This window comes from Clytia hemisphaerica, unplaced genomic scaffold (genome assembly GCF_902728285.1).
Source record: "Clytia hemisphaerica strain Z4C2 unplaced genomic scaffold, Clytia hemisphaerica genome assembly, whole genome shotgun sequence".
NCBI lineage: Eukaryota > Metazoa > Cnidaria > Hydrozoa > Leptothecata > Clytiidae > Clytia > Clytia hemisphaerica.
Genome location: NW_027104338.1, coordinates 1,775,696 through 1,788,688, shown reverse-complemented (window position 1 = coordinate 1,788,688; position 12,993 = coordinate 1,775,696). Strand labels below are relative to the sequence as shown.

General features: G+C 34.7%; 1 protein-coding gene across 1 annotated transcript in view; it reads right to left on the bottom strand.

The window, feature by feature from the left end:
- The window catches only part of LOC136817935 (nuclear cap-binding protein subunit 1-B-like), a 29,245-nt gene extending 17,657 nt beyond the window's left edge, over positions 1-11,588 (bottom strand). Inside the window, exons 1-7 of the mRNA XM_067074277.1 lie at positions 11,515-11,588; positions 2,040-2,093; positions 1,745-1,839; positions 1,382-1,482; positions 1,057-1,141; positions 514-585; positions 84-191 (exon numbers count right to left, since the gene is read on the bottom strand). Of these exons, the coding sequence (XP_066930378.1) occupies positions 84-191; positions 514-585; positions 1,057-1,141; positions 1,382-1,482; positions 1,745-1,839; positions 2,040-2,082 (504 nt within the window). The 5' untranslated portion in view covers positions 2,083-2,093; positions 11,515-11,588. The remainder of the gene's footprint in view (positions 1-83; positions 192-513; positions 586-1,056; positions 1,142-1,381; positions 1,483-1,744; positions 1,840-2,039; positions 2,094-11,514) is intronic.
- Positions 11,589-12,993: the final 1,405 nt, after the last annotated feature.

Sequence of the window (12,993 nt, the reverse complement as noted above, 5' to 3'; positions counted from 1 at the left end):
ATTAATCTTTGAGATTTATGAAAATTGTCAATAAATTATTCTATAAAACAGTTAATTGGTTAATTTGATTAAAATTACTTTACCTGTGGAATGTTTTGTTCCAAGGCCACATTTACAAATCCTTCCAAAAATGAAATCAACGAGGCCGCCACAAGGAAATTACAATTGATCAAATCACAAAGAAAACGAATCTACAAAATAAAGAAATAACACAAAGGCTTGCTCAATATCAATGATGACAAATAAATTACCACCAAAAGTTAGATGTACGTGTGCATATTGAACATAGCTGCATTGAATATTAAATCTTTTTTAAATAAAAGTAGAATTTTGTTTTGATAGTTATCAACAACAACTAATCAACTGATGAATGCGTAAGCAAGATATTGGGAAGAAATACGCAGTTCCTTTTATCTTTATGTAACAAGCTCTACTCACTATCTTTTTTATATTTGGAAAATCACAGCTTTCTATTTCTTTAAAGATTGTGCAGAAAAGAAAATTATAATTTACCATCAGTCTCCCCCTTTCGAATCTCCCATTGCTTATAACTTCTTTCAGATTTGACATCAACATATCAAGAAACTGAAAAGTAGAAAGTAATTTCTTTGAATGTATTCAAGTAACTTGTTAATCATATTTATAGGGGGAAGGTTGTGTTGTGAGGATGCCAGCGTCTCAAACCAGGGGTTCTTGCCTGATTAGCACCCATTATCCTTACAATGTTCCGTTCAGTTTATAACCAAGCCAGTAGGTGGTGAACCCCATAAAAACAAATGAAAGACATGTCTAAAAGTCCTAGATTGCAAGGCTATCCGTGTAAAATATTGACACTATTTTAAGTTTTGAAAGTGCCTGTGTTGAGGTCAGTATATTTTGAATTTCAAAAGAATATCAAAAAACCATAAAATCCATTTCGGCTTTTATTACTGTATATTTCATTCACTGTACATTCACTTATGTATAAGAAAGAATACCGAGGGAACATAAAATATCCAAAGGGATGAATAGCTTGGTTTGTATAATAAATCAGAATAATCATGGATCTTAGCTTACATCTGCTCCAAAGTCAAAGCTCTTTTCATTCAAAAGGCCGACAAGAGTGGAATAAATTGTTGCCTTTTCTGGTAGATTTGTCACACTGAAAAGTTAAAAACAATAAAAAATTTTAATAACTGTCAAGAATGATTATTTTATTCGATTATTTGAAATCAAAAGTTCAAAAAAAGGTCCCCAAACAAAAGCGTAAAACCTCATGGGTAATCAAGCACATTGTAGTGTTTCTGGCAAATCTGAGAAATACCAGCATCCGCCAAATTTTTGAAACCAACTGAGAAGTGAAGACAAGCCATAAAGTCAAAACTTCAGGTACAACACTTACCATGTGCACAAGATTTGAAGAACTCTTTGTTTGTAACTGGACATGTCTGCTTCAAGAACACTTGCAAGACCTTCCAAGTTACTCTCCAATGATGAGGAACTCTGAAAAATTCAGAATTTACGAAAAAATGGTTAAACAGATTGTTATTGATGATAGATAATTTGATTGATATACATTCAAATCTTATGACATGCTAAGCAACAATTATTATTCTTATTACTATTACTATTGAATCTTTTACTATTAATTCAATTTTTAAACATAAAATGACTTGATTAAATGATAATCTTTTTGTTCAAAAAACCTTTGTAGCATTTTATAGTGGCACTCATAATATAAGCCAAATTATTGAAGAGTGTTTACCTTTTCACCAACACGAGTGATAAGAGATTCTAACCTGTCCTCTACATCAACATTATGAGATGCATTGGAACGAGGGCGTTTCCTGTCCCTAGATCCTAAAGAAATAATGCAAGTAGAATTTGAATTACAAATTCTAAAAGTAGATGTTAGAAGAAAATAATAATATTTTTAAATGCTAACTTATCTGAGTGATAATTCAACTTTTTAGCTGTGGTAAATAAAGTTCAAAGGGATTTGATAAAAACTTTACCATTAATATAGAGCTTAGTTCGAAGATTGAGAGGTGCTAACTTACCATCAGAATCATAGTCTCTGTACCGCTTTCTATAATCTGACATTTTTTATTTCCCTGAAATTTCACAAGAAAGGATTAAAAAAATAAAGAACATCATCATAATGATTTTCTTAATTTGTGATTGGATAAATTATAAAAGATTGTACCATATCCTATTGACATATAGGATGGCGGCTTAACTTTATATTCCCGGGAACATACCTGGCCTTCTGCTATTTTTTCCAAGTTTCCGACAAGAGCAGAAAGCTGAAAGTTTCCCTGAGAATGAGAAAGTTTAGCCATATCCTCAGTAGTGTAAGAAAAGTGTAAAAATATAACCTTTCGCTTTACTTGGAAACACGAGACTTTCGTTTTGTGCGTAAGACCACAATCACAAATAACTTGGAAAAGCTTTTGCTAATTTTAAATGTTGTTGTTTTTTTTGTTTTTTTTATCAATATGGCAAACATTGATCATAAATAACTTGTGTTTGCGTTGTTTTTAGGCAAAACAAGCAACATGCTGAATGGACCTACCTGATGATGAAACTTAAATAGCAATAAGGAGAAAAACAATCATTAAGAAAATATAGCGCTTAGCGAAAATGCATTAAATGTCATCATTGATTGTTGATGGGGGGGGGAGGGGTTTAGGGAAAAAAGAAATAGAAAGTTCCGGTTGCAGAATTACAAAAGTTTTATTAACAATTGAATCATGCTTGATGGTGGCATTGTTATCAATAATTTTTTTAAGTGAAAAAACAAAGATGTGTATGGAAAAAGCCCTATTCAAATCTGCAAAAACGGCGATTTCCGGCATATTTCCGGCATTTTCGGCCGGAAAAATCTTTTTCTCAAAAATCGGACTCGACAATGATTTGGGCATTGTTAATACGCATCTTTGAGCAAAAAATCAGCAAAAACTAATGATAAAATCTCGAGAAAATACCAAAAAAACAGTTTTTCCGGCATATTTCCGGCATTTTCGGCCGGAAAAAATTTTTTCTCAAAAATCAGACTCGGCCATGTTTTGGGCATTGTTAATACGCATCTTTGAGCAAAAAATCAGAAAAAACTAATGATAAAATCTCGAGAAAATGCCAAAAAACCTGTTTTTCCGGCATATTTCCGGCATTTTCGGCCGGAAAATTTTTTTTTCCAAAATCGGGCTCCGTCACAATTTAGGTATTATCATTTTGCATCAGTGTGCAAAATTTCATAAAAAAATATAAAGTACAGCTCGAGAAAATCAAGAAATACCGTTTTTCCGGCGAAAATGGGCTGCACCGGCGATTTTTAGAAAGTTCCGGCTTCAAAACTCAGTTCTATTGACGATTGAACCATGCTTCATGGTGGACATTGCTATTAATAATGTTTTTGTGTGAAAAAACAACGAAATATAAGGAAAAAGTCCGATGAAAATCTGCAAAAATGGCGATTTCCGGCATATTTCCGGCATTTTCGACCGGAAAAAATTTTTTCTCAAAAATCGGACTCGGCCAAGTTTTGGGAATTGCTAATACGCATCTTTGTGCAAAAAATCAGAAAAAACTAATGATGAAATCTTGAGAAAATGCCAAAAACCGGTTTTTCCGGCATATTTCCGGCATTTTCGGCCGGAAATAAATTTTTTTCGAAAATCGGGCTCCGTCACATTTTGGGCATTACCATTTTGCATTATGGTGCCAAAAATCAAAAAAAACTAATGAGCCAATCCTGAGAAAAGCTGGTAACAGACGGACGGACGAACAGACGAACGGACGGACATCGGTTAATTTATAGGACCTCTACCCCACCGGGGTAGGTCCAAAAATTGGTTGGTCGGTCAGGAAAAAAAAATTGCAGAAATCAAATCTCTCGGAAATTGAAAATGAAAGGCCTGCTGTTTTCCGTGTTTATGTAGCTAGCAACTCTAGAAGTCATGAAACTTTTGTTGACGTCAAACCAAATTTTTCATTTTCCTGTGAACTTTAAACCCTTCTAATTTTTTTCTATCAGTTTTTTCGATGTATATATGATACATCGTTCCAGTTTATACTAAAAGAAAGCCTGTAATCGTTGTTGACCAAGTTTTTCTGGAAACAGAGGAAAACATTGGCTGAAAACTTTGAATGTTTATCAGAAAAAGGGCGAGGAATTCAAAAATCACATTTGATAATCATAGGTTTTTCATTTACATGTACTTTTTTCACTTTTTTGCTTCTCTAGCATGGGAATGTCATAATAAAAGTTTTTTATTTCTGCCAATTCTGCTAATTTCAGAGGATTATTCTTTACTACTCGGTGCGAAAGAGAAATGGAGTATTTTTTTAATACGCCGTTCATTAACTCAAATCAAATGACTTTGGAGGTTTGGTGAAATGCTGGCCGAATTGCTGTTCCATGTTTTGTCAGATAGTCCCAAGTTAGAGCAGTTGACAGTACAACACACAAACTTTGTAAATCAGGTTTGTTTTGATTTAACTTTGTATTTCAATGACCAGCCCGGTCTTTCATTTGAGGGCTATGCATGTTAGTCTCAACTGATGCAAGTTACCCGATATCATGTCACGGTACTTAAGTTAAAATAAATATAATAAATCAAATTGATGTTTTGCAGTATAGACCTAACTCTTCATACAAAACTATAGGAAATGCATATTTGGACTTTGCACCCTATGCTGCACGCAAGCACTTAAGCCAAAGTCCAAAAATCAGTTTTTTGAAGTTTGCAAAAAAACGCCACCTTTTTTTTGCAAAAGTTCTAGGAATGAAAATAAAGGGATAATGATCATTGAATACTGTCCAATGATGATCCGTGCAGCACTATCGTAAAGCTAGAATCGCTTTGTGTACTCTTTGCTTGAGAAGATGATTGACAGATTAAAGTTTTTCACCCGCGTGGGCGTTTTGCAGTTGTTGGAATGTTTACAATTGACTCTTGACAGAAAATCCTTTGTTTTATTGTCAATGATGACAGTGCCGTTATTAATTTTGTTAGATCTGACAAAGTAGATACAAATAATGAAAACGAAAAATTGTGCAACTGCAGAAAGAAGAAAGAGTGTCCATTGAGCGGAAATTGTTTAGAAAAAGAAGTTATCTACAAGTGTAACGTCAAAAAAGTTGATACCGAGGAAGGCAAACACTAGATTGGTTTAACTGCCAATTCCTTCAAACAACGTTGGTATGGCCACAAACATACGTTCAGGAATGAAGACAAGAAGAAATCAACCGAACTTTCGAACTACGTGTGGGACCTCCAATTGAAGGATATCTCTCCTAAATTGAACTGGGAAATAATTGACCCTCCCGTCCTTATGTAAATGACTCAAAACGATGTAATTTGTGCCTGACAGAGAAATATCACATTATAACGTCAGAACTTGACCTGATTAATAAACGTTCGGAATTAGTATCAAAATGCCGTCATTTAAATAAATTTCTACTGAAAAACTTCAAAGCAGTCCCACCGGACTAATGATAGAATTTTTATGCATTCCTTTTATCTACCTTTTATTACCCTTTTATACGCACATCAATTTTTTATCGCACCAATTATTTCAACTTTTTAACGTTTTTTAGCTTTTTAAATGAGAATTTCAAAACAGATTCATTTTATTTATTGTACATTTGACAAGTGCAGTAAGCATGAAACTCGGAGTAGTGTACTATTTGCTTTGTTTATGATAAAAGATAACTTTTAAAATTTAGATCTGACATATTGATGTTTGTAACATGTAAGTGCACTTTATAGTTTTGATTCCCTTTGAAGAATCATATTCTGGTTTTCATGTTATTAGATACTGTTTGAGAGCTTTAGTTTAGAGCTAGCCTGTTTTGTGTGGCCTAACACCTTTTACCAGTCAGGATTAACCGCCTAAATAGGAACAAATTTTTTGATTTCACATAATACTCTCATCTGGCACTTAAGGCATATTTTTTATTCTCTAGGTTAGAATATTTTAGAGATTTCTATTTTACACTTAAACTAAAAAAATTGGATGTATCAATTATTATCTATGTTTTCATTTAGGTATTTTCTAACTGTGTTCTAAATTTCAGAAAGAATCATCAATGCAGTATTGAATTATTGCATTTTAAAGTTTCCAGGCAGATTCCACTGCTTATTAACGGTCTATTTACACAGCTTTTTAGTAAAGAGAGCCTTAAAATGTTCCTATTTAAGATATTTTTTACAAAAGCTAAGATTTCCCGCCCTTCCATCCACCAAAAGTGCTGATTTTTGGAAAAAGAAACCACTTTGTGCTATTACATCTATTAGTCATAACTTGAACATGCGACTTTGTTTTGAAATGAAAAATTTGGAGAAGAAAGAAAATGTTCCTAGCTTAGAATAAAAAATATGCCTATATAAGATAGGAGTATTTTAGAAATCAAGAAATTTGTTCCTATTTCAGTCTGAGAAATCCTTCTAATTGCACGCTAACTTCCAGTCCACAGGCGTAAACTTGTAAATGCGCGCTTATCATAGTCCGACCGAGTCCACCCATGTGCAATTGCACGCTTAATTTTCCGCCCTGCTTGAAGAAGCTTGAGCAATATAGTGGGGCTTACTTTTTTAAAAAATGGATGGAATCATGGTCAAACGGACAAAAACTGATTTTTGAATTGGAATCTTCGTAAAATTTTGCGTAAAATTGACCAAGCATTCCAGATTTTTTCCGAGAAAACTCGAGGAAAATCGTCTATTTTGAACTCGCACAAACGAAAAGTGTTTTCATTTCTTTTCTAATAGCTTGTAAATGATGTATCTCAATGTAAGCAATGATTATAATACTGATTAAGATTATTTGGAACATGAAATTGATAGGTAAAAACACTTTTAAAAACCTTAAAATTTGATAGCCGTGCAATTACGCGTTTAAATCTCGGAATTTTAAGCGTGCAATTAGAAGACGACCCACGGCATGGCCCGAACATGTTTGGGCCTCTTGATTAATATACTTTTTAAAAATGGCCCGCGCGGGCCCGCGCAGTTTCCGACCATGTTCGGGCCAGATTTTTTAAAACTTGCTACGATCGCGCGTGTAATTAATTTCAGGACCCAATATTTATATATTTTAAATTCCTTATTTTAGCAAACAAATTTAAAAATCTTCATCTTTATTCAAATATATATTGTTCAAATATAAAAGTTAATCATCTATTTTCCAATTAAGTTAGGAAAATTATTAAAAAGAATGATTTGAATCTTACATAATATGGTCTTCTTTTTATTCTTTATGTATCCCGTTCCCTTTTCTCGTGGTCTTCTCCTATTCGAAGCAGAATTTTTCTGGATCGTTTTTTGTACTGTTATACAACTTTGTGAATCAAACTGGTATTTGGAACTTTGAATTTGTCTAATGAAAATATTTAACAATGGATGATGATAAACATGGCCCAAGTAGGGTAGGGCGTCAACAGCCATTTTTGGGGCAAAGTCAAAAAATTCAAGATGTAGTGTTTTTTTTAATGAAAATTTAACCTATATTGTGAGGCATTCTGCACAATTTTTAAGGTCAGAAGTCCAAAATTGGCCGAACCCCCCTGGGGGTACGGATTCGCACTACAGGCAAAAATTGGAAAAAATGGCATTTTCTGGACTTTTCAGGCCTAAATTTTATGAAGAAACAACAAAATAATCATATTGGGTTGAAAATTGTGCCTATTGGAACCCTAAACGAGCCGTTTTAAGCCAATTTTAGGTAGCAAAATGCTTTTTAAGGCCAATTTTGCAAGTTCATAAACTTTAAACTGATTAATTTACATGTCTGAAATTTTCAGAGATGGAAGTCTTCAATAAAGTCTTTAAGCAAAATGAATTTCAAGTTTTTCACTTTTTTCAAAAATTCGTAATGGCGTTTTCAAAAATCGCTTTTTAGCAAAAAAAAAAATATATTTATCAAAAAATAGCATTTTTTAAGGCAAGCTTCTACAAACTGAGTTTAAATGCTGACTGAATTTTTTTTTGCAGTGATAGTATTTTGGAGATACTCCAGGAAAATCAAAATCATTTGGGTCTGGGATGCGTATGTGTGACTCCCCAAGCGATTTTAAGTACCTGAAAAGACCGGTCCAGACCGATCGGCCAAAATGCGGTAGAAAAGCGGCTTTTTAGCGGCCTAGATTTTACTTTTACCGGTCTCGCCTCTTTTTTTATCGGCTATAGATCAGCCACTCTCGTTTCACTTTAAAGCGGCTTTCTAAGCGGCCTCTGTTTTTTGCGGCCACGGCCAGCCGCAGCCGATCGGGCTAAAGTCCGGTAAAATAACCGGTCAATGCGTTTGCCGGCAACGAAAGAAACAAAACAAACTTTTTGGAAGCTTCATTGACGAACAATCTCCAAAAGTTTAATTGTTTTAACACTTTTTTTGAGTTCTTTCTTTCTTTCTTTCTTGCTTTCATTCATAAAGATAAAATTAAAGAACTGAATTATGTTACCTTTTAATAAAATTAGACAACTGTAATAAAAGATCTGACCCAAAAAAAGAGCCTGTTTTTATATTATAAGCCATAATTTCTGAAGTAAGACCGTTCCTTGTCTTTGCTTTGTGGTCTTTATTTTTGTGCACAATTTATTTTGTTTTTACTCTTTTGTTTTAACGAAAAGACTCCCTGCCCCAGTACGACTTCCTCTAATTTTATTTTCCTCAGTTTTCCTTGTAAAAAAAGACACCCCTGCCTCTGTTTGACTTCTTCTATAAATTATTGCGTCTCCTCTCTGACTAAACACATGCCCCTGTCTCAATTTGACCTCCTCTTCGTGACCTCCTCCAATTTTGATTTCTCTCGTAACAGAAAGGCACCCCTGTCTCTCTTTGACCTCCTTTTTATTCTCGGTATTTCTTGTGACTTTCGAAACTATAAGTTACCCCTACTTCAGTTTGACCCCCTGTTTAACCCTCTTCTATTTTACCAACTTTGTTCTTTATTTTACACACGCCCCAAAGGCACTGAGGCGTGCGATTCATCGCACTAGTAAAATATGTAAAATCAATTCAGGCGTGTGATGCATCGCACGTGCAGAAAAACTTCTTTAAAAAAGAAAGTTTCTTTCTCAATCTTTCCACGCTTTTTACGTCATAACAAATGTTCGGTTCATTGCACATGTTTATTATCTTTAGTAACAAGTAACGAGTACAAGTCTATAGACATTTATCTTCTCTTTTGAATTTCAAAGAGAGAGGAATGTAATTGTTTAATAAAGTGTTTTGATAAACAACTTTTGCATATTTAATTAATATTGTTCAATGTGCACCAACTCTCCCCTGTATCACTATCGATCTTTTTAAAGACACCCCCTACTCACAGACCCGGTGGGATTTTTTCAGCCAGTGGGGGTAAAAATAACGCACTAAAACTCGACAGGGATTAATAATCCCATACTCTTTATTGCTGGGGATTTCAATTCTTTTGTTTTCAAGTCAGAAGATTCAGTGGGGATGGGGATTTTACTTTATATCGCAAAGAGAAACACTTTTTTAATCTGATTTCTTATGAAAACGCTTTTTCCTGTTTTTTCTGTTTGATTCAATCTTTGATATAAGAAAGCTTCTATGTAAACTCTTAAAATTATATAAAATGTATCTTTTATACCTTGTCTCACCTTCTAATGAGAGATAAAATAACTAATTTTACTTTAAAACGTTCACACGCCATCGCACGCCTAAATTGCTCAAAATTTTAATCTAGGCGTGCGACGATCGCACGTCATCTTTTTTCTTATGCCGAAGCCTGAAAAGCCGGTCACGGACCGGTAAAAGAAAGTACGGTCTTTGGGCTGATCGGCTTTTCATGTACTTAAAATCGCTTGGGGAGTCACATATGTCCGCCATTTTGGAAATAAAATCCCTGCTAAGAGCCATTTTTCAGGCAAAAACCCAAATTTGGACTGAAAAATCTCTAAAACGACAATAGACATGGGCCCGAATTTTCTTGCAGTGATAGAGTTCTGGAAATACTGCAGGAAAATCAAAGTCATCTGGGTTTGGCATTTGGGTATGAAAAAATATACACATAGACACATCCCAGACCCAAATGATTTTGATTTTCCCAGATTTTCCTGGAGTACTGTATCTCCAGAATACTATCACTACAAAAAAAATTTCAGTCAGCATTTAAACTCAACTCAACTGTAGAAGCTTGCCTTAAAAAATGCTATTTTTTGATAAATATAATTTGTTTTTGCTAAAAAGCGATTTTTGGAAACGCCATTGCATTATGAATTTATGAAAAAAGTGAAAAACTTGAAATTCATTTTGCTTAAAGACTTTATTGAAGACTTCCATTTCTGAAAATTTCAGACATGTAAATTAATCAGTTTAAAGTTTATGAACTTGCAAAATTGGCCTTAAAAAGCATTTTGCTACCCAAAATTGGCTTAAAACGGCTCGTTTAGGGTTCCAATGGGCACAATTTTCAACCCAATATGATTATTTTGTTGTTTCTTCATAAAATTTAGTACAGCAAATGAAAAAAATAAGATTTGAAATAGTTTTGACAAATGAAAATGCCATTTTTTCCAGTTTTTGCCTGTAGTGCGAATCAGTACCCCCAGGGGGGTTCGGCCAATTTTGGACTTCTGACCTTAAAAATTGTGCAGAATGCCTCACAATAGGTTAAATTTTCATAAAAAAACACTACATGTTGAATTTTCTGACTTTGACATTTGACGCCCCACCCTAGCCCAAGCAAATCCGTATCAATTGTAAATACATGGCCCGAACATGGTCCGAACAAAATGTTCGGGCCGCTTCAATAATACTTTTTTGTGGCCCGAGCATGGTCCGAACAGGCCCGAGCATGGTCCGAACAGGCCCGAACATGTTCGGGCCATGCCGTGGGTCATTTTCTCATTTTGGGTAAATTTGTTATTAAATTGTCTGTATCCAGACCCCCGCGCTCGATAGGATCGATCATTGGAACGGCTCGATGACGGATCGATATGTGATCGATGGATTACTTAACGATCCGGATAGGAGATCGATGGAAGATTCAGCCATTAAAAAGTCTTGAGTATCGATCCTTCGTTGATCCATTATCGAGCTACTATTTCAATCGAGTATATCGATTTGTCATCGATCGTTAATCGATTCGTCATCGATCGTTAATCGATTCGTCATCGATCGTCAATCGATTTGTTATCGATCGTAAATCGAGATCGATAAAAGATCGATGATAGATCAATAAATAATCGATAACTAATCATAAGCTTAAAAAAATCTTGAGTATCGATCCTCTATCGATCTCCTATCCGGATCGTTAAGTAATCCATCGATCACATATCGATCCGTCATCGAGCCGTTCCGATGATCGATCCTATCGAGCGCGGGGTCTGCTGGCTGTATTTAGTTTAGGGGCGGCCGGTTAATCCTGACTGTTTCAAATTCCAAAAGGAGCTTTACAAACTGAAATAAATGACAATTACTATCAACTATTATTGCTTTTTAAGATTCCAACCTTTGAATAGAAATAAACAAACCTATCAAAATCAAAATCAACTAAAAACTCACGTTGAACACACTCGTCCTGGTGGTCTTGGTTGTTGGTCCTGCTCCACACTCTGTCGTGACTGCCCGCCAAGTCTGTTTGATCGATTCCGATTTCTCGATTTCGGGACTCTGAAACACCGATTTACCGATATTTCCCCGATTTCCCCGATTCTCGAATATATTTTAGCGCGCGAAAAAAATACATACAACTCAGCGGTGGAAAAGGAGAGCTGAGAGAACTGAAAACTATCTTTTTATTTTCTCTTTCTGCTGAACTAGATTTCTGCTGAACTCAACAGAATCATAGAACCTTGTTTGATTTTAGACAAGATCTTTCTACTTTAGTGCTTCTTTTTCAGCTATGCATTGGGAAGAGGGACCAAAAGAAGAACGGGAGAAGAACCAGCACATTAGCCTCCGTCTCAGAACGCGGTCAGAAAATTTTGCGGATAATGTCACAGCGAAAATGCATCCAGTGAAATGTGAGTAATGTATCATGATTCAAGTCGACTGACATAATAATACACATAATACATGTTACAAGTTCTGCCTACGGATTCTCAATCTCAGCTATAATAAAACTATTACATGTTAGTAGCAGACCCGACTGACCAATGTTATGTAGCAGGTTGGAACAAGAGTTTCTGCTGGAAAGATGCAGTTTGTTTTCAAGTTAAATCTTCAAAATAAAACAAACTGTGTGGGTTTCTTTACTTCCAAACCACCTACCAATAGTTTTGGAACACTCCATAATAAAGGAAGATGGCTCTTCTTGTGGATTGACTTTCTGATACCCCATATAAACACGATGTGACATGAAAGTGAAGAGACATGATTTGTTGGTTTTTGTTTGATTTGTTGACTCATATATCTCATGGCAAATGGGGTAAAAATGACTTTTCATGTATTTCTTGGCTCTACATATGTTACCTCTAACTTTGAACACATCCAGAATGTTGAAAAAAGCATTTTACGAGATAAGTTTCAATTATAATTTTCATGGAAATTTTTAATCGACAGATTTGGCTTGGCGTCAGTTTTGTTTGGTTGATGTTTGGTATGGCAATGAAATGCCACACAGTCACTCCACAAATGATGCCTCCAGCCATGATTGGTATCAGAATGTTGGAAAAAAAACATTTTACGAGAAATTGTTGATAGAAATTATATTGACTTATTTTTACAATTTTGGCGGTGTGGGTTTAGTTGGTTGATAATGTTTACACTGTGGGATGGTTTTCAAAAAACTGTTATATTGATTGTTGTTTGTTGGAATTGATTACCAAAAAAAAAGAGAACCTTTTTTTGATAAATACTTTATTTTTTTCATGGATCGAAAAAACCGTGTGGATAGTTTGTCTTGTAGTAACCAATGCAGTGTCTGTTTTCACATTTTGAAAGCTCTATACCTACTGAATTGAAGCTCTGACTAGCTCTGTTTTTAAAATTTTGAGCCATGTTTTTTTCTTTGTTGCTATTAAAGATAGAATTTTAAATTGT